At 40.3% G+C, this 27,828-nt stretch overlaps 1 protein-coding gene across 3 annotated transcripts in view; it reads right to left on the bottom strand.

Annotated features, from left to right (window-relative positions):
• The window catches only part of FAM189A1 (family with sequence similarity 189 member A1), a 480,984-nt gene that overhangs the window by 256,537 nt on the left and 196,619 nt on the right, over positions 1 to 27,828 (bottom strand). For all 3 annotated transcript variants that reach the window (XM_032342237.1, XM_032342238.1, XM_032342239.1), the window contains exon 2: positions 15,487 to 15,543. In XM_032342237.1, coding sequence (XP_032198128.1) covers positions 15,487 to 15,543 — 57 coding nt within the window. The remainder of the gene's footprint in view (positions 1 to 15,486; positions 15,544 to 27,828) is intronic.

Raw genomic sequence — 27,828 nt, 5'->3', positions numbered from 1 at the left:
AGAATTAGAACCTACAGAAACTTGAATTCAATGCATATAAAAATCAGGGTAAAATATGGATGTTCCAATATTACCATTACTTATTGTACAGCAAAAAAATTATTCAGGAATCAAAGATAAGGTCCATGAGTAATAATCTTCATTAAAAGAAGTTGGACATTTGAAAGAAAATCTGATAACTAATAGCCTATACGTTACAATTTTTTTAAAGCTGGATAAGTAGAGACAGTTCCTCAGAACTGCATATTAAATTCACTTTCAATTAATATGGTTCAGCATTTTAGTCTTATGATTTGTATGCTTGGTAATACTTTTAAAATTAACTGTGCCACAGACAGACATACTACATACTTCTCAGCTGCAATAATTTTTCTAATGCTATATCTTTATAACAGTAATTGCCTTCATTCTGAAAGAATATGCAGTTTGAATCTAGTGACACTTCATTTATTACTTTTCTTATATTAGAGCTACCTCAGCATATTAAGCTTTTTTTTTCCTTAACGACTTTTTTCTATTAGAAGACCATGAAGACCCCAGGGCAAAGGAAGTGCATTAGGAAAGAGAGACATTTTAGAGATGGCAGGGATTTTTAAAGTGGACATCAGACAATTCTTTTTTTTTTTAATTTATTTACTTGAGAGAGAAAGAAAGAGAAGGAGCACAAGCAAGAGGAGTGGCAGGCAGAGGGAGAAACAGGCTCCTCAGTGAGCAAGGAGCCTGATGCAGGACTCCATCTCAGGACCCTGGGACCATGACCTGAGCCAAAGGCAGACACTTAACCAACTGAGACACCCAAGAGTCCCGACATCAGACCATTCTTATCAAAAACAGACTGTACAGGAGACTCTCCATTTCCTTTAACTATAAATGTTTTTGGCAAATGTCTACACACAAAAGGCTATGGAATTTGCAAGACTTGTCATTAATATGGTGAATTAAATTGCCAGCACAGCAAAACACACATTAAGTATGTCACTGACCATGCCACTGCCACTCTCAGTTGAGGGGCCACCCTGCACCTGCTCCCTGGTCAGCTAGGACCCACCAGAACACTTGGAACAGGAGACAGAGCTCCTCCTGCACGGACAGCGGATTCAGTCTTTTCCAGACCATAAGCATCAGGTGATTAGATCAGTGTTGGAGCAAAACGAGTCAAGAGCCAGTTACTAAAGTATGACCAGGAAGCACTTCTAAGAAGCTACTCCAGGGGCTGGCAGATTTGGGCAGTCATCTATCTCTTGAGGCTGGAAGCACTCAAGCAGAGGCTGAAGACATCTCTGAAAGCTAGAGAGAAGATTCAAGAACCAGCTGTGGCTCAACCACTACCCTCCCTTTCTCCCCAAAAGTTTCTGCAACTGAATTTCTTCTGGACCCTTAAACCTTGTGCTTTTCTTGCTTCCTAGATTTTGTTGATGTTGTTCTGTTGGCTTGGCAAGGGTTCCACTCTCCAATCCACCTGCACAAATGCCACCTGTCTACATAGGTTGAATCCCATTCTCCCTGTAAGATGCATTCTGATTCATCCCTAGTGGAAGCAGCAGGACGTAATGAAAAGAGCAGACCCTTCAGAAGCAGACGGACCTAGATTTCTCTACCCAAACTCTGGCGAGTTCTCTATCCAAACCTGTGACCTGGGTCAATTACATATTACTTTTGGAAGGAATGCGTTCGTCACTTGTGAGAGTGAATACTTGTCTTGGAGGGCTGTTATGAGCTGATACACAAAAAGCATCAGCAAAGCATCAACTCCTTTCATCATTCAAAATAAAAAACTATGTCCAATTCATTTCTTGATTAAGTTCTAACCTGCAACTATTTCTTATTATCTCTTATTACTATTTTAATACCTTTATTGCTGCTTATATTTTTCCAATCCATATGATTTCCTCATCTAGAATCCACACTTTTGAAGGCAAGACCATATCTTACGCTTCTTTGTTCCCAATTCAACTCAGAGTTCTGCACCTTGCACGGTATATTTTGCTATCTGGAGGACTCCTGTGGCACAGAAGACCCTGAGCCTCATCATGTAACACTTCTGAACATTGCTGCTTATTGACCATATCCTGTATGTGTCCAGGACACACAGAATAAAGAACTGTCTGAAAGACAGAATCATCCCGGGGTTATACACGTGAAGGTCATCTACTGACACGTACCAGGAAACATGTTACCAAGCCTCAGTAACTAGCAGCGGGGCAAACTCTTCTCTTCTAGAAACATCCTAATCTTTGCTGATGCCTGCAACTGGAGGATACTAGATACTGGGTTAATCATCATCAAGAAATTAATCAGGGTCTGGGGAGTCAGTAACGTGCAACTCATCTCACAACATACTTACCAGTGTACATGGATTACAAGTACCCACTCAAGACATTGATAGATACATAGGAAGGGTCTAGGATGCCATGCAGAGGCAAATACTGGGGAATCTGCAGCATGGAGGTATGCACGTTCCATAAGGCTTCTGAGCTCCCAAAGACCACCACCTGTCCTCAGTACTATTCCTGTGGACCTCATTGCTCTCTGGTCTCTGCCTTCAGAGGGAGAGAGCAAAATTCCCCAGACTGGCCTACAGAAATAATTCCATCTCTCTAAAATGAGTCTCAACAGCCAGTCAGAAGCAACAACCAGGGGAAAGTCTATTATAGTTATTTCCAGGTATGAATCAAAATGATGCATTTAATTTGTTATGCTTGTAGGCACATGACTACCTTATTAGATATCTTTTGTCTACCTTGTTTTTAATTTTCGTATTCAAGCTCATTGTCTCTTGTAGAGAGTAACTTTTATTACATTTTCAATTAAAATGTACCTGATGGATCAAAACAGAAGAATCTATACTGAGAAGTAAATGACTCAAGCAAATATATTTAAAAAAAACCAGTCATGTTTTAATAAAATTGGGTATTTTACCAATGACCATCTTTAATTTCACTTGGCCTTCAGTGGTTTTCTTATGTTCTACTTTAATTACTCTGTGTCAGTCTTGGTTTTCTGGTGAGACTGCCTTTCCCTAATGAAATTTAATACTGTTAGTAAATTTAAGATGAGCGTATTAGTCGATCTTCATAAATAAGATAGAGTGTTTTAGATACTTAAGCTGCTTTATTAGCAGAGTAAGAGTCTGCATTGTTTCAAAGACCTGTACAAATTTGTGCACATCTTACTTCCTTCTCCTCTTCAGCACTTAAGGAACGAAGGCTTCATCTTTAATGTAATCAAACAAAATACATTCTCTGGAAGAGAGGTCATGATCTTGACTGTAAGAAACCTCCAAAGTGGATTTATAACGAATTTTCTGAATAAATAATGACTCCAAATACATTTACATTAAATATATTAACCTTTAGCTCACCTAATTTTTAAACAGCATATTAAAGTTATATTTGAGCTCAATTCATGAGCCTGAAAGAAAGCCTTACAGGCTTTCTATAACTCATATTAAAGGTTAAAGTGATTCAAACATTTTTTTTCCCCACAAAATATTACCAAACATACAAATCTGTAGTGAAACTAAAGCTGAATTTCTGATGGGCACAGCAGGAAACATTTTCATTGGTACAAAAATTCAAAGACACTTTTAAAAAGAAGTTAATATATGCAGCATAAGATTTTTAAGCTTCCTATATTGGAAAATGATCACCATAGCAATGAAAAGAGAGGGGGGAAAAAACCCACCCTAATCCAGGTTGAAGTTCATTCATCAAATAGTTCTAATTCCTTGGCATTTGCATGTTTCATTAAATACTGCAGCTGAGAAAAAAAAAAAACAATAACAAAATTCAAGCTGAATGGAAGGGCAATGAAAGCTATTTTTTTCTGTCATTTATCTGTAGGTTTCCAATAAATCTGGCACTATAAGAATCAGTCATTTATACTTGGGTATATAAGGCTGGTTTCTCTAAATTTGGCAATAATTTTTTTTTTATTTTTTAAAGAAATCTATTCATTTTTTCTTAAAGATTTATTTGGGGGGAGGGTTGGGAGGACAGAGGGAGAGCGAGAATCTCCAGAGACTCCCTACTGCGCGTGAACCCCTATGCAAGGCTCAATCCCATGACCCTGAGATCATGACCTGAGCCAAAATCAAAAACTGGTTGCTCAACTGGCTGAACCCAGGAACCCCTAAACTTAAGAGTAATGAGTAAACATCTATTACTACCACTCCTGGGACGCTCTAATGAATTAAACTCCAAAAGATTGGAGGTGCTCTGGCCACTGCCCAGTGTAATGAAAGAGCTAATCACATCTCTTGGTGCCACATACTTGTGTTTCTCAGGGCTGGAATGCTCCCTGCAGCGTAGGAACCACCCAAACACCTGCTGGGATGAATGTGAAATTACGGGAGCTGCCTTTTCTGAGAAAAGAAAATATGAAAGAAAAAAAAAATCTTCTTCTATCTGGCAGCTTCTAATGAAAAGGAAATCATGAAATAATGAATCGGACGTAAAAGCATTTTATTTAGTCTGATGCTGTGCTGCACTAAGTCTTAGCCTGACATGCTAAGGGAGCTGAATTTATGCTTCAGTAAGCTAAAGAAAGAGGTTTTTTGTTGTTAAATTTAAAGATCTCAAATAAGGCAATGTGGCACAGGGATTAGGAGCAGAGCCTCCAGGACCTTACTGGTGTGAGTTGGTGACCAGCCCATTGTTTACTCCCCCGCCCCCCTGCTCCCATCCTGTGCCTCAGTTCCTCCTTTGGGTGGGATGGTAACAGAGTGCGCCACTGGGGTGTCATGAGAACCAAATGGTGAGAATACTTGAAAAGGTCCTGCTACATAGAGTATTTTACAACCATACTCATTACGGAAGCTAAACAGAAATGATGCCATGGTTCTGAACTAGTCCGAACTAGTATTATTTTTTAAGAGCCTCAGGTGGCTGATGTGCAGGCAGGATGAAGGCTAGCCTAGCGGTTAAGAGCAAAGGCATATTACCTGGGCTCAAACCTGAGCTCTGCCACTCAACTCACAAGCTGCAAAACCTCAGGCATGTCTAAAACTTGTTGTACTCACTTCATAGAGTGGTCCTTAGAAGAGTGTCTGGAACATGAAGAATGACTGATAACTATTAGTCATTACTGCTGACATCACCATCATCATCATCATCACCAGCACCAGTCCAGGACAAGGCTGGCTTGAGGTATCTCTGAGCCTTCACAATGGATACTGAAGTTGGAAAAGCGGTTCTGCCTGGTGGAACATCAGCCCTAAGCTGGTTGCCTCTCCCAGGAGGCCTGACATAGATCCTGCCAGTTCCCATGGATCTCCTGCTTTCAAAGATCCCAAAGATGGTCTTCCCATCCCAGGGCAGGTCTACCCAGGTGTGGGGGGCAGGAACTATGAAGGGCTGCACACCACCCTAGCAAGAAAACACAAGACACCAAGCAACCAACCATACCAATCACCTACCCACACCAACACAGTCCTCGCTTTGTACATATGAACAGGATTATCAACCATCTGAGTAAAACAAATTTCCTGAAAAGCTAGATGAATAAAGAGGCCAACTGACCTGTGCGGGGAAGTGAGAATACAGAGGAGTGAGGAGATCTGACAAATAAAATTCTAATTAATACTCCTAAAGGAGACCGCACCCATACAATAAGTGCTTCATGAACTGTGAGCATATTGCTATGAAAAAGAAGCAATCAGAGAACAAGAGAATTCTCTGAAAATAACATGCTGTCGAAATGAAACATTTAGCAAAAGGGTCAAATAGTAGAATGAAGATGGCTGAGGTCCAAATTAGTTATCCAGAAAATAAAACAAAAGAAATAACCCAGGAAGTAAGAAAGAAAAAGAAAAATATTAAAACATGTTAAGAATTATTTGGCATCAATTTAGCAGGTAGAATATCCTTCTACCAACTCCAAGTAGGATAAATTCAAGAAGGCAGAGAAATATGAGAAGAGATATAATCAAAAACTTAACAGAAGAAATTTCCCCAGAAAATTTCTCTTAAATATCTAATAGACTAACCAGATCCAGAACAATAGGTCACTATGGTATGTTGTAGCCAGATATAAGATCAACACACAATATCATCTTTCTGGAGCTTATAACAGAAAATATATCCCCATCTCTCAAAAATATAGATATTACTTGTCCAAAGTATATAAAAGCAATGTAAATGTAGTCACAACCAAAATCAAAGCATTATCAGTATAAAACTTTATGAAGTGATTCAAAAGTTTTCCTAAGAGAAAATACACGTACGTACCAAAATTTATGAAAAAATAAGAGTGACTCACTTTAAAGCTTCACTAATTAAAACATTGTACTGGCTTAATATGGATCAATAAAAATTTTTAAAAATGGACCAAAAGACTCATGAAACAGAACAGAGATTAATAAACAGACCCATGTCCAGAGAAGTAGGAAGGAGAAGAACACTTCAGTTGTGAGGAGAAATACTAAACATTCAAAAATTGCTGCTGGAGAAAGAAGTATTCATTTGGAAAAAGTAAAGTTAGAGCTTTACATTTCATACCATATTTAAAAGTAAGTTTGGGATCAATTACCTAAACATAAAAAGAAAACTATAAATGTTTTGGAAATACACAGGAAAATAATCTCAGAATTGTTGGGCAAGAACAATCTTTTTAAGTACGGAACCCTAGACACCACATAAGAACAACAAAGTTTACAAGATAAAAAGCTAACAATTCTTTTTTTTTTTTTTTTTTAAAGACACTTCATTAAAACTAAAAAGGGAAAGACAAACAACAGACTGGCATAAAATATTAGCCATTTAGAGCAGAAAAGAATTACTATATGAAGAAATCCCACATACCAAGGAACCAGTCTTAGAGAAAATAGACAAAACAAATGAACAGCATTTCACAAAAGAAATTCAAATGAGTAATAAAATCTTACTACTTGTTTTCTTTATGTCTCATCTATGCTCTGTTCCCCTTTTCTTTTTTTTTTTTTTCCTGCCTTCTTTTGGATAATTGGGTATTTTGCATGACCCCACTGTATTTCCTTTGTTGGCTTATTAGCCAGCTCTTCATTTTTTCTTTTTATTTTAGTGGTTGCTTTAGAGTTTATAGTATATATTTTAGCATATAGCACTTTGCCTTCAAGTGACAGACCTCACATATCTTTTAAGAGGCTTACATTGTATACCTCTCCCTCACCTTTACACGATTTTCTTCATACATATGTTAAAAATCCCACAAAATGCCGGTGTGTTTTTCTTCATATTTCCTGTCTGATGTGTGCATTGGGTTTCTCAGATCTCTGGGTTTATAGATTTTATCCAATTTTCAAAATAAAATTGGCTATTTTTTTTTGAATTGAGATTCAACTGACACATAACAGTGTGTGTGTGTGTGTGTGTGTGTGTGTATTTTTTAAGATTTAGTTATTTATTTCAGAGACAGAAGTGAGCAAGCAAGCAAGAGAGAGAGAGAAGAGAGATCACAAGGGTCGGGGGAGTAGCAGAGGGAGACAGAAACCCAAGTTGACTCCACACTGAGCACAGAGCCTGACTTGGCTCAATTTCATGACTCATGAGATGGCGACCTGAGCCCAAACCAAGAGTCAAACACTTAACCCATTGCATTACCCAGGCACCCCAACATATTACATTATATTAGTTTCAAATGTATATTATCCTCAAAATCCTCAATCCTCAATATCCTCAAAATGATCACCACAATAAGTCTACTTAATGTCCATCACTACACCTTGTCATGAAATATTTTTCTTGTGATAAGAACTTTTAAGATCTGCTTTTATTTTTTAGTATTTTTTCTATTCATCCCCATTTCTTTAGGGACCCCCATTCCAGATAGAGGCTTCTTGAAATTCTCCCCATTAACTCATAACTCATTAATGCTCTGTTCATTTTTCACATTTTTTTTCCTCCATGTTCTACCTTTGGATAACTTCTATTGCAATGTCTTGAGTTCAATAATCTTCTCTTCTCTTATATTCTTTTAGATTTATTTATTTGAGGGGGGCAGAGACTCTAAAGCAGACTCTCCACTGAGCATGAAGCCCAATGCAGCCCATGACCCTGAAATGACTTGAGACTAAACCAAGTGTCAGATGCTTAATTGACGAAGGCACCCAGACACCCCTCTTCTCTCTTACTGCATCTGCCATTAATCTCATCCAGCGAATCTTTTCTCTCTTATATTGAATTTTTCATTACTCAGAGTTCAAACAGGTATTTTTTAATATCTTCCTGTCTCTAGTAAACTTTTTGAACATCTGGAATACAGTTATAACTGTTTTAATGTCCCTTCTGTCTGCTGTCTGCTATTTCTAACATGTGGGTAAGTTTTATATCAATTTAAATTGATTTCTTTTTCTCATTTCAGATTGTATTTTCTTGCTTCTTGGCATGCTTAGTAATCTTTGATTGGATGCCAGACATTGTGATTATTATCTTGGTGGTGCTAGATATTTTTGTACTCCTATGAACATTCTTGAACTTTATCTTAGGACATAATTAAATTAGTTGGAAATGGTTTGATTCCTTTGGATCTCGCTTTTAAGATTTATCACAGAGCTTGCTGAAGCAGCACATATATTAAGATTTGTCATAAAGGACTGGAGTGACATGTACTCTGGGGTTAATTATTCCCCATCACTGAGGCAAGATTCTTCTAAAAGTATTCTACTCCCCTGTCTGAACAAATCACAAGATTTTCCAGTCTGGATGGTAGGAAAGCCCTGCTTTTTTGCCTGTACTATTCCCTCTAATCCACTCAGATGATTCTTTCCTGACCTCAGGTAGTTTTCTCATATGAAAAAGCTGATCAACATCAGCTAAATAGGGAATCCTTTGCAGATCTCCAGAACTCTGTTTGTGGAAGTCCCTTTTCTCCGGTACTTTTCCCTGTGAACTCTAGCCTCCTTGAAATCCCCAGACCTTCACCTTCTTCTTCTTAACTCAGTGAGTACGCCAGGCTCTTCCCATGTCTCCCCTACCTGCGCTGCTGCCTATAAACCCTCTTACAGTTGGAGGCTGGGGACAACCTTAGGACTTACTATTAATGGTGGAGGATCAAGGTAGAAGGAATTTAGAGTAGAATCAGGCCAGATTTATTTCTATCTGCTAAGCAGAGATCCTAACATTCAATGTTTAGCTGGAAGAGTTTAAAAAAGTTTGTTCAGTTTGCTAACATATGAATTCAAAGGTGGAGGTACTCTAAATGAAGTTGAAATGCCAGACTTCCTTGGTATATTGTAAGAGGAAGAGATCTAAAGGCATGAGGAGCCTGGAATAAGAATATGCATTGATCCCATAAGACTTGCTTGCCTCTGGGAACACTCTTCTTACCACAACTATAAGAAATCTGTGAGACGAACTCCAACATCCTTGAAGAGCTTTGTGATACCTCTTCTCTGCAGGCCAAAAATTAGATTGGAAATATCTGTGCTACCATCAAACTAGGTTCCCTAAATGCAATAAGGATTATGGGATTCCAGGGTGGCAGGGACCAAGTGACAGCACTATGTCACCAAGGACCATGTGATTATAGTTACTGAGTGGCAGTGGGGCCAAAGCAGTACTCAGAGGAGTCTGACTCACAGAGGTGCTTGCTGTTGGCTCCTAGAGGTTCTATTTGTTTGATTAAACCTTCACTGATACACAATCCCAACTTGGTTGATAAAAATTTTGCAATTAAAGTAAACCAAAAAGCCAGACTCCTCAAATAAAAGTAAACCAAAAGCCAGATTCCTCAAACAGTATAATATAAAATGTAAACAGTACTTCACTCAAATTTTTTTTAAATTACACTACCTGTGATTATGTCTGAGGCTAGTTCCATTATTGATAAATAAGCAATCACAAGATGTTCCACTGAATCTTTCAAAAATTATTTAAATCAGAGCTATAGAATTTTATTCCTGATTGCAATCTATCATAATATAGAACCTTTTATAGTTTAATGTAAGGAAGACAATTATCTCAACCATAGGAGACACTTCTCAAACTATTACAAAAAACAGAAGAGGAGGAAGAGTTTCCAAAGTCATTCTGAGGCCAGCATTACCCACACACAAAAACCAGACAAAGACAGTACAAACAAAAAGAAAATTACAGACTAATATCTCTGATGAACATAGATGCAAATATCCCCAACAAATAAATAAAGCAAACAGAAGCCAACAATTTATTAAAAAATTATTTATCATAAAAATGTGAGATTTATTCCAGGGATGCAAAGGTGGTTCAATACTCACAAATCAATCAATATGATATATTACATTAACAAGAGACAGGATGAAAACCATATGGTGGTGGGTATTATGGAGGACACGTATTGCATGGAGCACTGGGTGTGGTACATAAATCTGGAACACTGAAAAGAAAAAATAAATAAATAAATAATTCAAAAAAATTTTTATGGTCATCTCAAAAAACATCTGGAAAAGTACAACATCCATTCATGTTGAAAACTTTCAACAAAGTAGGTTTAGAGGGAACATACCTCAACATAGTAAAGACCTTATATGAAAAACCAACAGCTAACATCATACTCAATGGTGAAAAACTGAGAGCTTTCCCTTTAATGTCAGTAACAAGACAAGGATGTCCACTCTCACCACTTTTATTCAGCAAAGTACTAGAAGTCCTACCTGCCACAATCAGACAAGAAAAAAAATACATGGCATCTAAATTAGTAAAGAAAAAGTAAAACTTTCACTCTTTGCGAATGACATGATATATATAGAAAACCCTAAAGACTCCACCAAAAAACTACTAGAAGTGATAAATGAATTCAGTAAAGTTGTAGATACAAATTCAATATACGGAAATCTGTTGCATTTCTATATAGCGATAAAGAAGTAGCAGAAAGAGAAATTAAGAAAACAAGCCCATTTATAACTGCACCAAAAATAATAAAATACCATAATCAAAGAGGTGAAAGACCTCTACTCTGAAAACCATAAAACAATGATAAAAGAAATTGAAGATGACACAATGGAACAAATGGAAAGCTATTCCATGCTCACAGATTAGAAAAACCACTACTGTCAAAATGTCCATACTACACAAAGCAATCTACAGATTTGATGCAATCTCTATCAGAATACCAACATTTTCACAGATCCACAACAAATAATCCTATAATTTGTATAGCATCCCAAAAGACCCCAAAAAGCCAAAGGAATCCCGAGAAAGAAGAACAAAGCTGACATATCACAATCTCAGATTTTAAGACATAATACATCGTGGTAGTAATCAAAAGTAAAGCATGGTATGGCATAAAAATAGACAATTAGATTAATGGAACAGAATAGAGAGCCCAGAAATAAAACCATGATTATACGGCCAATTAATTTGTGACAAAGGAGATAAGAACATACAATGGGGAAAAGACAGTCTTGTCAACAAATAATGCTGGGAAAACTGCACAGCTATATACAGAAGTATGAAACTGGACCACTTTCTTATCCATACATGAAAATAAACTGAAAATAGATTAAAGACCTAAATATGAGACCTGAATCCATAAAAATCTTAGAAGAAATCATAGTAATTTCTTTGCCTTCAGCAACAGAAACATTTTTCTAGAAATGTGTCTTCAGGCCATGAAACAAAAGCAAAATTAAACTATTGGGACTACATCAAAATGAAAAGCTTTTGCATATGAAGGAAAGCATCAACAAAATGACAAGGCAACCTACTGAATGGGGAAGATATTTGCAAATAATATAACTAATAAGGGGTTAATATTCAAAATATATAGAAGACATATACATACAATACCAAAAAGACAAATAATCTGATTTAAAAATGGGCAAAGGACCAGGGAATAGAATTTTTCCAAAGAAGATCAATCAACAGACACATGAAAAGATGCTAAACATCACTAATCATCAGAGAAATGCAAATCAAAATCACAATAAGAAAAAAAATCACAATGAGGTATACCTTACACCCATCAAAATAGCTAGAACCAAAAAGACAAGGGATAACAAGTGTTGAGGAGGATGTAGAGAAAAAAGAACCCCTGCATACTATTGGTAGGAATGTAAACTGGTGCAACCACTGTGGAAAACAGTATGGAAGTTCCTTAAAAAATTAAAAATACAATTACCATATGATCCAGTAATTCCACTACTGGGTATTCACCCAAAGGAAACGACATATGCATCCCTGTGTTTATTGCAGCATTATTTACAATAGCCAAGATCTGGAATCTACCCGGTTGTCTGTCCACAAATGAATGGATAAATAAAAAGGGTAAATATACACAAAGGACTATTACTTGGCCATAAAGAAGGCTGAGATCTTGCATTTGCAACAACATGGGTAGACCTAGAGAATATAATGCGAATCAAGTCAGACTGAGAAAGACAAATAGCATATTATTTCACTCACATGTGCAATTTAAGAAACAAATGATCAAACAAAGGAAAAAAGAGACCAAAAAACAAGACTCTTAACTGGTGGTTAGCAGAAGAGAGGTGGATGGGGGGTGGTTGAAATAGGTGATGGGGATTAAGAGTACACTTACCATGATGAGCATTGAGTAATGTACACAACTGTTGAATCACTCTATTGTATATCTGAAATATTATATCATATAATAATTATGAACTAATATAACAATATAACCTGATATTATATAACTAATATAAGTATATATTAACTATACTTCAATTTAAAAAGAAGAAAAGAACCACATTAATGCAAAAATACATATTCTCTACTGAAATAGCTATTATCACTTTCCAGCATTATGAAAGGCTCTTATAAAATACCAGGGCAAAAAAGTCCCAGTATTTTTCTCCTCGTTTTCCCTCTGGCATCACATTCACCAGCCTGGAAGGGGCAACCTTCCTTCCCATCCTCTCAGACAGCCTGCTGACCCTTCTCCCTTGCTTTTTCCTAACACAGTCTCCCCACCAGCATACCAGTCACTCCAGGCAAAAAGGATACCGTTCCTCATCCCATTGTGTTTTATAAGATTGGACTGATGGAAAGAAAGGACATGTAGCAGAGATTAGGATATGACCCCACAGACCAGCCCTTCAGAGGAAAGGCACTGCCAGCAGACCAGTGACGGTACCAAAACCCTGCCTTCAGCATGCCCACGGATGGCTGTCCTCACCTGCCAGGCCCCGCAAGCGTGGGGCATGGCGGTGCGGATCCTGGATTGGCAGAGCCCAACACTGCCTCTTCCAACCACCCTGAGAGACAGACACCCTCCTTCAGAGAGGGCAACTCCCTCTGGGTGGGGGGAGGGGGAATTCTTCGTGGGGACAGGGAGTGGTGGTGAGACCCCTGGAAATGAACCAAAATGGCCAGAGTGGCTCCTTCACTTTTATAGCTCCGGGAAGAAGGAAACACTATCATTATGGTAGAGGATAGAAACAGGAGCTTGGGATAAAAGAATTCCTTAATTCTAGATTAATTCTAGATTGGGAAAAAAGAATTCATTGATTCCTCAGTTCTAGCTGAGTCAAGTGAGTTTTTACTAACGAATCAAAAGGCTGTATTGTTACAACTCATAAATTATTGAATGCTACATCTGAAACTAATGATGTATTCTACGTTGGCTAATTGAATTTAAATAAAAAAGACTGTATTGTCCTGGTCAACACAGAAAAATGATCTCACTGTAGAGAGGAGCAATTTTCTACCAAAATTCCTGCCGCCTCTTTACATAGTATGGAGCTGCTACTGGGAAGTTCAGGAAGGGACTACCTTTTCCAGCTTCCTACCCGGCCCAAAAGGGCCATGTGACAGGCTCTCCACAGTGGTTTGACGTGTGAGCAATGAGGGTCACATTTAAGCCCATCCACATTGCCTTTCCCATTCTACTAAAATGAAATAAGAGTCCACAAGCCTAGGGAACGGTACAGTCCCTTCTAGAAGGAAGCAACCAGGGTCTCTGGATCCCCTGTGATGGGGATCCATTCCACTTTCTGGAATGACCACTCAAGAAGAAGCATGTCCTTTGGCTGAGCTTTTGGGTTTTTACTCGTGCCATGTTAGGCCACTGACAGTCTGGGCTTTGTGACAGCACCCAGTGTTATCCTAACCCATCCCCTTACCTCCCTAAGTAAAGAAAGTGGTCAGTTGAGCATGGGGAGGCCCTCCTCTCCTACCTGGGGCTTGGGTAGAAATAAATGAATGGGAGAAAATGCTCACCACAGCCCCACTGTGGCTTTTCCTTATTTGGAAGCCAGCACAAGAGGCCTTCCTTGGCCAGCACAAGAGGCCTTCCTTGGCCTGTTTCATCAGGGCAGGTGAGGAGGAATGGAACAGGCTGGCCCCGTGTCCCCGAAGGGAGCCCAAAAGCACAGCCAAAGGGCATCTGCCCCACAGCTGGTATGTCCACCACCATTTCCCACTGCACAGTGGAGTCAGCTCCTTGACACACTAGTTGTGATTTACTTTAAAATACTCCAGCAAGGGGCTTGGATCAAATAAGACAGGCCAAGGTTGATATTTGCAGAAGACAGACGGGGAGTCTACAGGGATTCATTATACTAGCTTCTCTCTCGACTTGTGTGCATGTTTGATACTTTCTACATTAAAAAAACAAAAAAACAAAAACAAAAAAATTTTTTTTTAAAGGAAATTTCTCAACAAGTCATAGGAGAAGAGGTTCACTGAATTAATGCCACTCTCTTCCCGATGCCTCCTCAGGATGCTGTGGTTACTCTCGGGAGGGGAAGGTGTTTACAACAGGCAGATTTGTGGGATTTTTCTACTTCCATTAATATTTAGTACATGTCATTATCTCCAAACCTAATCACTTAAAGAAGAGATTTTAAATAATTGATGCCTACAAAAGAGAAAAAAAGCCATGCCGTGTTTTTTCATTATCCATCAAAACCCAGAAAACCTCTTCGTCTGGCCCTGACATGGACATAAATATATTAATGCACACCCTGAGAAAAACATGCATACAAATCAATAGACATGAATCTGCTCAGGCTACTTGCCCGATGGAAAAACCATCCCATTCTTTCCATCTCCTGTGTGACCTGCTCCTCCCCAGCATGGGGCTGTGGCCATGGGAGAAGGGGTTCCAGCAATACCCCTGTGCCTTTGGAGCAAATAAACACTCTCCTCTGAAACACTGAGTTTCAGTCCCCAAAACACACACGCGGCTGACATTTCTTGAGCTCTGATAAAGGAGGGGCTGCCCGTGGGCGCATCCACGCACATACACATGTGCACTAATATGTTTACACACCTAGAGAAAACGCTTATACTGACACTGACTAAAATGTCTTTGTTCCCAGCACCCAGACAGAACAAATGAAGAGTCCACCCCATGAGCATCTCAGATGAGCACCAGACGGCTATTCTCCAAAGGACAGAAGGTAGGATATGCCCTGGTTGTTACCTGAGAGCCTCTCTCAGGTTTATCAAGGTCTCTGTCCCGCTTTCATTAAAGCAGCCAGAACTCTCTTTGCTGGTACCTTTAAAGTGCTCACACCCCCGCAGGGAGGGCCCTGCTCCCTGGATGCCGTGGAGACAGGCGCAGACTTACCACCAGCGAGAGAGGCCTCTTCCAGGAGACGACGCCAATGAGCCCAGACAACAGCACCTGCAAGGACAAACAGTGCGGGAAGGTAAGACCCTTTGGAAACCTCTAACCGACCATCAACACAGTCCTGACCATCTCAGCTTGAAAACGGACTACTTCTAGAATTCAGCCCAAGTACAGGAGCAGGGGGACAATGAGGCTTGCTGTCCACCTGGACGCTCACCCTGCAGCCACTGTGGGTGGCACATGGGCCTCTGAGACCACCGGGAACTCCTGAGAGATCACTTAGGCTCTGTATGGATGGGCCCAGGACCGGACACACTTGCTGGAAGAGCACTTACTCCACTCTGTTCCTGTGAGTTTTTTGGCTTTGTGACTTAAAAATCACAGGGAGGACTACAAACCCTACTTTGGGGAAAGGCGGCGCTCCCCCCTTGCCAGTCACCTGGCTACTTTCCTTCTGTGCATGGGTGCCGGGCACAGCAGACCTGACAGGCTCCTTCTCTCCTTTCCTACACTTGGTCCCCCAGACAGCTTCCCAAGTCACCAGGAGGCGGTGCCACTAGATGACATCCCCAGCTTCCCACATACTGGCCTACATGGCTCCGGGTTCCACTGAGCAAGTCCCCTCCAGGACCTCTTCTAGCAGCCACTCCCCCCAGCCTGGCTCCCCCATGTCTCCCTGACACCATGAGGATCATTGTGTCTTCTCTCTCAGGAGAACCACCCCTCAGCTCCTGGCTCACAATCCCTGAGGCACATGCTAGCCATGGATCCTTCCATTCCCAGGCTCCCTGGGAGAGGCAGGGCCCAACAGATCACAGAGACACAACTGTTCCCTCCCCACTGCAATCTGGCTTCAGCCCTCACCACTTGCCCACACATTTCCCAAGGTCACCAGAGGGGTCGCTGAGTGCAACACACTAGTGCAGTGATCAGCTTGAAGACCTGAGGTTAACCACACCCTCCTGTGGGAGGCTCCCTCTCCACTAGGCTTTGCATCATTCCGCAGATGTCCTCCCTTCTCTGCTCCATCAGGTCCTCCCACCTCTCTTCCCTTCCCACTCCCTAAGACCTGTCCTCGAAGACTGCTGAATCTTATTCACACGCAACACACAAAACAAACAAACAAAATGAACCCAAGAGCTCAACATGGCTCTGCTCCCAAGCACGTCACGTACTCTTTCTTGATGCATGCATTTTGCAAACATACTCAATATCAACAAATAGTATTTACGAACACTTTCCCATCTCCCAAATCTCTCTTCATGATGTCACCCAGCTGCAACCTATATGGAAATCCCTGATTACTGTTTTCCTGTGTCTCTCTGAGCCCCAGTCCCCCATTCTTCATCCACAAGGTCTATAACCTCTCTCTTCCTTTTTATACCCAAACCACTCTCCCTCTTGTCATCTCTCCTCCCACAATGGCACCCCTCCTCCCGATCTCTCAAATCTAAATCCTAGAGATGGCCCCAGCCCAGCTGGCCCTGACCCTGCCTGCTCCTTAGGATATGATTTCCAAAGAGCATCCTCTTTTTTCCCTTGAGGCAGCACCAGCCTGAACCAAATAAAGCCTGGGTATTGGATGGGAAGGTACACTTTCCAGAAAACACGTGTTTATACTCTGTCTTCTACTTCCCATTTCTACCATAAAAATTTTTACCTATTCTTTAAGACATGGCCCAACTCCTCCTTACTCAGGAAGGGCCTATGTATTCATGAGTACATGGGGCCCCACTAAATCCCTAAACTACCACCAGACCTCTCAAGCCATGTTTAATAAGCTCAGACAGAACGCCTTGATCTTTTCTTCTAAGCTGAAGTTTATAAAACTATCAAATGTCTACAGTGGCCAAGTTGCTTATAACAGGCATATAATTGGGAAACCCACAAACCTCCAGAGAACAGGCATTTATAAACACAAAGGAAGTTAGTTAATAATCATTTAACTTAGGCTACAGTAAAAATTCTTGACCTTCCTTGCCTCCATCCCACAGTTATCATTCCATGAATCCCCTCAAATAATTTTACCTCCAATAAGTATGGGCAGTTTGCTTTACTGAAGAAAACGTTACATTTTCTAAGTATCACTGAGAACTGTAATTACAGATGGATCCAATTCCCCTACACAAAGGGAAAAAATAAAACCATCAAACTCTGTGGCATGTAAATCTTTAGATAATCCCTGATAATCCATGGGCTTGTATAAAGCCCTCCCCTTTATATCAATATGATGGGCTATCACTCCTGTGGTCCTACTCAGTGACACTTACAAAGATGTTGCCCTAGCAACACGCTGTAGCCTTTTAAGACCCTGGCCAGTTGACTCAGATAGGCCATGTCCAGACTCCTGACCTACAAAAACCCTGAATGTTGCTGTGTCAAGCTATAAAATTTGTGGTACCTTGTGACACAGTGGTAGAAGACTATTTATTAAGGACTAAATGTCCTTATGATGGACTAAATACATATGATGAAGTCCTAATCCCCCAGTGTGATGGTATTTGGATGTAAGCCCTTTAGGAGGTAATTAGGGTTAGATTATATTATAAGGGGTACGGTCCTCATGATGGGATGGTGGCCTGACAGGATGAGAAAGATTTCTCTACTATCTTTCTCTCTCTCTCTCTCCCAACAAGTGCACACCATGGAAAGGTCACATGAGGACACTGAGGTTTCAACAGCCTGTAAGACAGGAAAGGGGCCCTCACCAGAACCCAACTCTGATCTCAGACTTCTGGCCTCCAGAACTGTGAGAAAATAAATTCCTGTTAGTCAAGCCACCGAGTCTGTGATACTTTGTTACGGGCACTCGAGCTTATTAATACACTAATGTTAACAATGAAGAGTGGAATATTGTATTCTTGTTTTCAAACGTGCACTCTCTCCCCATGTCTCTTCAGAAGAAGCAGACTTCCCTGACCCCAGAACACCAGAGAAGCAGAGGAGGCCTCCTCTGGTGTACTTGGCATCATAGAAGAGAGGAGCATAACTCCTCAGAAATGACGGGGTCTTAGTTTGAACCTTTTTTTTTTTTTTTTTCTCAATTCCCACTACCGGTGGGAATTATTGTTGCATGTTCTGCCACTCTGGTACTTCTGCAGGTTTATTTTGTACCACTTTGGTGAGGGATGAGGTCATTGAGCTAGTTAGCCGTGAAATTACTGCATCTCATGAAACCTTTGTCCCATTTAATTTGCTGATATCGTTATTCAAAGTCCACAGTTTACACAGAATATGAAGACATTGAAGAGGGTCAGAGTAGAGTAACATATAATTAAATAGCTGTGAAAGAAAAGCCAAAAAAGAATGTCAAAGGCGTGATATTGCTCAGAGAGAGAAGCTTAACTTTTTGAGCACCTGCAAGTTGTTAAAAGGACACCAACCCACTTTTTTTTTCTCCACTTGCTGCCCAGCATAAATAGAGGCATGTGATAATATTAAAAATGAGACAGAATTTCCTGCTGTTGAGGGCAACGAAAGGGGATAATAGACTGCCAGGAAGTAATGGCATCTTTAGAGCCAAAGGCCTTCCTGTTGGATTGGTACTGCTGTCTGAACACAGAGGCCTGGAAGAAATTAGCTCTTTAAATCCTGTCCTCTAAGATCGAAAGTCCTTTCATTGTCCCAAATCAAGAATTTTCTTCCAAGCCCCTCTTCTGGTTCAAAGGCAAATGATAACGCAACATTTTAGGTAAAGAAGCGAGTCCTTCTAGAATGCAGACTTGAAAGCCAATCCAATTATTTCACAAAACATATGGCAGGATTGTCTACCGTGGCATCAATTAACCCCTAAGAAGCCAGGCTTCACCACTTTCTGGAGAAAGAACTGTTGTTTAAAAATGGGGCAAATAATATTCTGAGCTTCCTGAAATGAATGAAGTCTACCTAGCCCACTTCCCCACGTTTTCCAGACTTCAGACCTATGCTGTGCATGGAGTAGGGGAACCTCCTGCTTATTCCGACTTACATTTTCTTTTCTTTCTGGGTGGTTTTCTGTGTCTGGGTCTCCCTGAAGCCACATGGAAGGGCTGACTCCATTATGCCTTCTGTGTCCATCGCAGCCCCCTTCTGAGAAAAATACATGCCTTCCCATCCACCCCATCTCCATGGCTTCTACCCCCCTTCTCTCAGAACAACCCCAAACCCATCGCTCTCCCAACCATTCACTCCCACCGGCAGTGCTGACTTTCTCCACACCACTTTCCACTGGAAGCTTCATCAATACATCAAACTCAAAACGTCCACAAGGAACGCCACTCTCCTTCTCAGTCTACTTCCTCCATGATAGAAAAGAAATCTGTAGCTTTCATTCTCTCAATGTATAAAAGCAAAACTAGACACTGATGGGAAAGATAGCCTGATTGAAGAAAAAAGGAAACTGTTTTAAGATACTGCAAATAACCCATGAGTCAAAAGAAAACCCAAGCAAAATACAACACAGTCTGTGGGCACCTGGGTAACTCAGTGGGTTAAAGCCTCTGCCTTCAGCTCAGGTCATGATCCCAGGGTCCTGGGATCGAGCCCTGCATCGGGCTCTCTGCTCCTTGGGGAGTGTGCTTCCTCCTCTCTCTCTGCCTGCCTCTCTGACTACTTGTGATTCTGTCTGTCTAATAAATAAATAAAATCTTAAAAAAAAGAATACAACGCAGTCTCTTCTGCAGTGAGTGTTTTTTTATGCAAATTACTTCATATAAGCTTGGAACCCATTCAAACTGGTCCTGCCCTGTGTGATGCAACCTTCCACCAGGGCTATTTACTCAAAACCCGCAACTGGACTTTGTTATTTAATGAGTTAATAAAGCAGCATATAACACATTTCTAAAATATTTGGACTTTAAAAGATTTCAAAGTAATTGGTTTCCTCTATAATCCTATCTATTTCATTTTATGCATTAGAAAGACTTATTCTGAGATGGGCTCCCCAGGCTTCCCTAGGCTGCTATGAACCCTTGACGTAGAGGTTCCTTTAGTGCAGATATTTTAGTGGTCAATTCCATTTTTTTTTTTTTAATCTAGAAATGTCTTACTTCACCTTCATGCTAAAAAAAAAAAAAAAAAAAAAAAAAAGAAAAGTAGTTTTGCTGGGTACAGGGTTCTAGGTCGATGGTTTCTCCTCTCAATAGGCTGAAAACAGTATTCCACCATCAATAGGTTCCTGCCATGACCATCAGGAAGTTGGCTGTCCTTTTAACTGCTGTTCCTTGAGGCAGGAAGCTGTGCTTACCCTTTTTTATTTTTTGTTGTTGTTGTAAAAGATTTTATTTCTTTATTTGAGAGTGAGAGAGAACATGAGAGAGGAGAAGGTCAGAGGGAGAAGCCGACTCCCCATGGAGTTGGGAGCCCAATGTGCGACTAGATCCTGGGACTCCCTGGATCATGACCTGAGCCGAAGGCGGTGGCTTAACCAACTGAGCCACCCATGTCCCCTTTCATTGTTTTTTTAAAGATTTTTTTTTTTTTTTTAAGTTTCAGAGAGAGAGAGTGAGCAAGAGAGAAAGTACAAGCAGGGTCCAGGGTGGTAGGGGAAGCAGGCTTCTCACTGAGGAGGGAGCCTGACATGGGGCTTAATCCCAGGATGCTGGCATCATGACCTGAGCCAAAGGCAGGTGCTTAACCAAATGAGCCACACAGGCACCCCGTCCTTACTCTTTAAAATCATCTGCTTGCCTTTAGTGTTCTGAGGTTTTTGCGTATTATGTCTAGGTGTGGATTTCTTTTTATGTATCCTTTTTGGCATGTATTATGCTTCTGACATGATGAATTTACATTTTGCATTAGTTCTGGAAATTGCATAGCCAGTATCTCTTCAAATATTGTCTCTCTGGCATTCTCTCCATCAGGGACTCTGGCAATCTCATGCTAATCCTTCCTATTCCATCCTCCGAACCTCTTAATTCTGTTTTCACATATTCCACACCCTTGTCCTTCCGTATTTCATTCTGAAAAACTTCCTTATGTTTACCTTCCAGGTGACTAATTTTCCCTGAATGACGTTTAACCAGCTGTTGAACATCTGCATTTATTTAGATAATTTAAACAATTATATTTTATGTATTTATAAGTTCTGCTTTTATCTTTTCCCAAATATGGTGATTTGTTTCAGACAGCCTCTTACTGCATGCTCATCTGTACAACGGCTTAAAATATTTCATATGCAGATGCTCTTACATCCAAGATGTGCAGTGAACATTAGGTATCTAAGCCTGTCGCTTGTTGTTTCTGTTGACTCTCACTTACTGCAGCGTCCTTCCTTTGATGTTTGTAGGCTGGGGAGTCTTTTGTTGTTAACACATTGCTTGCTCTTAATTAGTGAGGTTCTGTGGACCCCAAATAGAGAAATTTTCCCTAAGACAGGTATACTTCTGCCAGTAACCAGGAAGAACCTGAGCTCTAGAAATGCTGTGATCTCCAAGGGGCTCAGCTCATGCCTCAATCTGGAAATCTCAGTTGGAGCCCTCCCCACCCCATCTCACTGCACAGTGGACATTCATGCCTAGGCACCTGTCTGCTCCAGCCGTGTACTAATCTGACCCTGCTCCCTGCCTCTCAGATTCCAGCTGCCTGCCACTCTGGCCTTGGGTCATTGTGTGGAGTTTGTTTGGGGGTGGAGTGTTAGACCCCAGAGATCTGCAATGCCTCCAGGTGCATGCCCTTTATCTAAGATCAGGGTGCCAGCAGATTCAATGTCTGGTGAGGGCTCACTTCCTTGTTCACAGATGGTCATGTTCTCACAAGTCCTCACATCATGGGTTTCTCTTATAAAGGCAATAATTCCATTCATGAGGGTTCCATTCTTGTGACCTAATCACCTCCCACTGGCTCAACCTCCAAATACCATCACACTGGGAATAAGGCTTTGACATGTGAATTTTAGGGAGACACAAAAATTCAGCCTATATCAGGATATCATAGATGTTTTTCTAGGAAAATATGTTACTACAATTGAGTCCCCTTAAAATCAAAAACTAAATTTACCTGTAAACACCAATAAATTGGGAAAGTGGTCAAATACCCACAGGCAAATTCTTCAAAAGCTTCAAAATATGGAGATTTCCAACACAATTTTTTTTTCCTAGCACAGAGGGAAAAAACAAGGAAACTTTCCAAATTCTTTTTACAAAGGTCAGCCTAACTGTTACAACCCTGTAAAATATCACAAGAAGAGAAAACAGGCCAATTTTACTTATAAACAGAGGTATACAATTTTTAAATAAAATGTTAGAAAATAGACTTTAGTGGTACATTTAGAAGAATAAAGAACAAGGCAGGGGGTTCACATCAGGAATGAAAGATGAATCAGTAAGAGGAAACACAGTAATAAAATTAATCATATTAATATGACAAAAATGAAATATATCATTCAGTAGATATATAAAAGGCATTTGATAAAATTCAATCACTATTTTTTATGAAAAATAAATCTTAGTTTAATACAACAAAATAAAGATGCCCAAATTGTCACCTATATTTAAAACTAATCTGGAAAATACCAGTGTGGTGTGCAGAATTATGTGATGTTTCCCAATAACTGCTCCCCCCGACCTGGTTGTATATTGCCTATAGAATCCCCTCTTCTTGAGAGTGGGTGGGATTATGAATATGATGAATTTCAGTCCTGCGGTTAGGTTACACTCTATGACAAAGGCAAAAGGATTTTGCAGTACACTCAGGTCCCAAATAAGTCTGGTTTTGAGTTCATCAAAAGGAAGGTTCTCCTGGGTGGGCCTGGCCTCATCAGGCAAATCCTTGGGTCTGGGCTTTTTGTAAAGCCAAAAATTCGAAGCACTAGGGAGAGTCTGCTGCTGCCTGAAGAAGTAAGCTGCTATGTTTTGAGAGCGACTCTAACAGCTGGATCCTCTACAGCTCACACCTGGCAAGAAAATAGGGATCTCAATCATACAACCATACACATAAACGCTGCCAATAACCTGAGGGACTATGGAAATGGATCTTTCTCTCCTCAAGCCTCTGGGTGAAAATGCATCTGGCTTCACTTTGATTTTAGCCTTCAGACTCAGCAGAAAGCCCAAATGTTCCAGGCTCCAGACCCATGGAAACTGCAAGATAATGTATCTGTATTGTTTTAAGCCATGGTGCCTGTGGTAGTTTGTTATATAGCAATAGAGAACTAATACAACTAGCTAATAAAACCAAAGAAGAAAGAAAAGTTAAAAATTTGTAAAGAGGGGGCAAATGATTACTACTTGAAAATGATACACTTATCTCAAATACTGAAGGAAACTGATAAAAAAAGAATAAAAAAGTAATTACAAGAATTCAGTAAATCAAATGGTTAGAAATTAATATATTTAAAAATCATGATATTAGTTATATTTAGTGAACACTGACTTATGACATATACCTACTAAGGTTTTATACTTTAACTCTTTGTATCTTGACAACTGTAAAAGGCAGGTATGATTTTTGCATACCACTGCACAGAGGAGAAAATTAAAGCACTCACCCACATTACAGTATTAGGATATAAGCTCATAAAGTATGGGGGAAAAAAATAGCTTTCCTATATACATGCAAGTGAAGACGGGTTAGAAAAATGAATAAAATTAAGTATTCCACTTATAACACTTCCATTTATAACAAAAAATTCTATTTATAACAAAAAGGTAGAATGACTTAGAACACAGAGACTAATATGAAATGAGCAAGAACAATATCAAGAAAATCTTGAATATCTAATGAGAACATAAAACTCCTCATATTAGATGCAAAAAAAATCCTTTTTTCAGGGCGCCTGGGTGGTGCAGTGGGTTAAAGCCTCATAATCCCAGGGTCCTGGGATCGAGCCCCACATTGGGCTCTCTGCTCAGCAGGGAACCTGCCTCCCCCCATCTCTGCCTGCCTCTCTGCCTACTTGTGATCTCTGTCTGTCAAATAAATAAATAAAATCTTTTTTAAAAAATCCTTTTTTCAAAGTGAAGAACCAAAGAATGCATGAAGTTCCTTGAAATTCTAATGAAAATACTATTAAGAGGAAAAATAATCAATTCCATAAAAAGCATTGGGACAATGAGTTAACCCCTTGGAAAGAAATAAAAATTATTTTCTACCTTATTCTTTATACCCAAATAAATTTAAGTGTAATCAAAGAGTAAACCAAAAATTAAAATCTGATAGTCCTAGAGGAACATGCGAGCATTTTTTAAAACAATCTTGAGAGGAATTCAGTGTTGGAGGCATGACATGGAATCAAGAGTCCTAATAAAAAAAAGATTAATACGTTTTAAACGTTTGTTTAAAAAACAACACCTGTGGTTAGGTTACACTAAATGACAAAGACAAAAGGGGTAGAGTAGATCTTTGTCCTTAATCCCACGGCCTCCCCTTATGACAAGTACAAGTCCATGCTTCTGACAAGTAATATGGAAGCCTCCCAAGACAATTCTTAGAGTCCCCATCCTCAGCTGATGTTGGGCTTGGCCATGAGACTTGCTTGGCCACGCTGGGTGGAGGTGGCCCTCACCCTCAAGACCTCCAGGGCATCTCATGATGCCACCCAACAGCACAAATTGCCTGTCATCCTCTGTGTACCTGCCCCTTGAGCCAGTGGACTGGACCCAGACAGCCATGGCCCCTTCAGCCTGGGCCCCAGAATGGATGGATAGATGGCACAGACCCAAACCCAACCAAGCCTTCATCCAAGGTGGGGCCACCTCAGCTCTCCTGAAAACCAGAGCAGAAGACAAAGACTGGCTGCTGCCAACCACTGAGGTTTGGAGTGGTTTCTTTATACAGCCTTATCATGGCTAGAGCTAACAAACATATTTGTGATTTAAAAAGAACATAAAATGGAAAACCAATTCTAAAGAGGAAAAATACTTATAATACACACAACAAACAAAAGGTTTATTGTCTTAACTTACAAAGAGCTCCTATCAATTAATAAGTAAAGGGAACCACTCAATAGAAAATAATGGGGAAGGATGTTCACATTTTTAATGGATGCTAAACATATAAAATGATGTTTCAACCTACTCCAGTTTTTTCTTAAAACAAGCCAAATCAACATGACGAATATTTTGTATCAGGCTGCCAACTTTTTGGTGAAGTGGCAAGGACAGAGGAGAAAAAAAGTTCCTCTTTAATATGATTGGTGTTGGCATAAAATGATGTAGTATTCCTCGGGAGCAATTTCATAAAACCCTCAATATAGGAAAGGCACATACTTCTACTGAATGATTCACTACTGGGAACGTCACCTATGGAAACAGTACCAGAGGTATGCCAAGTCACTTGCACAAGGATATTTACCGCAAAAACCTATAACAAGTGGCTAACAATAAAGGGCTAGTTAAATAAACTTTGATATTTACATGTAACATGAATATATGCATTATGAAATTTGAGGCGGATCTATTTATGCTGATGGGGAGCAATGTCCAACACAAACAACTGACAAACAAGACACAGCCTAGTGTGCAGAGCATGATCCCGTTTGTATAAACAGAGACAAATGGATGGATGCTGGAATCACACCTAAACGTTTTTCCCTGGAAGGACACACAAGAAATTCAACAATGGGAAACTGGATGAGGGAGGAAAGGAAGGGACACTTGCTATTAAATGTGTAACTTTCTGAAATACCAGCCTTTAATCGGTGCACGTATTATGGCATGAATATTTTAAACTAGGCATGCCACTGGAGCTGGTAATTCCACTCCTAAGAATTCCAGGTATTAATCAAAGTGTTCTTTATAATTTTGCAAATGGGAAATGACCCGAGTGTTTAGCAAGAGAGAAGTGCTTATATCTACTGGGTTTTTCCTAGCTGCTGCCATTAAATCATGTTGCATTAGAATATTTAGTACTGCGTGGAATGCTCACACCACATAAAAGGGAAAAAAGAAGCAAAGAAAAAGCAGGCTATGAAATGGTTTGGAGGAGGGATAATTTCCTTCATATTAAGTAAATAAATACAAATGCCAACACACAACAAAATACATAAGGAAACCCGCATCAAATCCCAAAGACAGCCACGAATCCTCTCTGGAGAGCGGGACTTTGGTTTCTTCCTTGTACTTTTCAAGTTCCCATGTTTTGTGGGTAATAGAGAAAACATTTTATTGAAACATAGGCTAACAACAGCTGGTTCTGCCTTCTGAGGGAGGTGGGTATACCCAAGCAAGGGAGACATAATTCCTTCTAATGCTCCCTTCCACGGGTGGGAGATGTGGATGGGGCCAAACAAATTTCAGACTTGCACTGACAGGCCCTTTGCTTCAGAACACGTCGATGGTCTCTGAAGACTTACAGCCTGAGAACTGAGTGAATATGTGGGAAATCAGAATCCCAAGCACTGTGATGAGAGTCCAGAAGGTGGTAGGCATCCAAGGAGTCTATGGGGAAGGCCCGGCCTGCCAGGAAACCTGCCAGCCAGGTGGCCATGGGCAATTCCATTGTAGGCTATTATTTTTTTGACGGAAAATAATAAGAACTTAAGATATAAAAGCAAGTTTCAAAGATCAATTCCAACTAGAACCCAAATGTGTGTAAGGGCCTCCTGTCCCTCTCCTGCCCTCACCCAACATGGGGAAGAAACTATGAAGTGTGCAGGTATATTGCCTGTTTGGAAAAGAAAATTAGGCAAACCCATGTGCAAATCATTTTGAGTCTCTTCTTTTAGAAGTCTCCTCTTTGCACAACAATAAAAACAATGTATTTGTTGATACAGAACATTAATTCCATTAAAATCACATTACGTGTAATGAAAAGCTATCAGAGTATAATTATGCTAGTGAATTCACAGACCCACATCAACTTTTAAGTCCACTGGAATTACAATAGGAAGTGAACCTGCCTGGTAGACAAATTGCCCCTTCATTTCCAAATGATTATGAATAAAGGCCCACTGTACTGATGTTATAAATGACACACCATTTCCGAAAACTCCCAAATCTAAGACTGTTCCTTAAAGGTGTCTTCTTTGCCTGGGTTTTCCCAGAGTGATCCTATTCTTGGGGCCAAAGGCTATGCTCCTGAACCCTGAGTCTTCTAAGTTAATCTTGCTCCATGGCACACTCCCTTCTCAGAATTCCTGCCCCTTGAGCCCATGGACTGGACCCTGCAGGGTGCCCTGAATTCCTATACATTCACAGTGACCCCTTGGAGTATCCTCTGCAGTTCGGACCAGGGCCAGATGCTCCTGCCTGCCCAGGTGTCCTTCCATCCTGGCACCAGCCCTGGTCTTCAGGCCACACACACATACTTGGGTGCAGAGCAAGTCTTCTATCTGGAACTTAATGAGATACTTAATGAGGAGATGGAGGGGTGGGAGAACAGGGGAGGCAGGGGGACTTGCAGTGAGAGGGTACCAGGAAAACT

Source organism: Mustela erminea, chromosome 5 (genome assembly GCF_009829155.1).
Source record: "Mustela erminea isolate mMusErm1 chromosome 5, mMusErm1.Pri, whole genome shotgun sequence".
In the NCBI taxonomy this organism is placed as follows: domain Eukaryota; kingdom Metazoa; phylum Chordata; class Mammalia; order Carnivora; family Mustelidae; genus Mustela; species Mustela erminea.
Note: the sequence above shows the minus strand (reverse complement) of the source record. Positions and strands in the feature narration are given on the sequence as shown.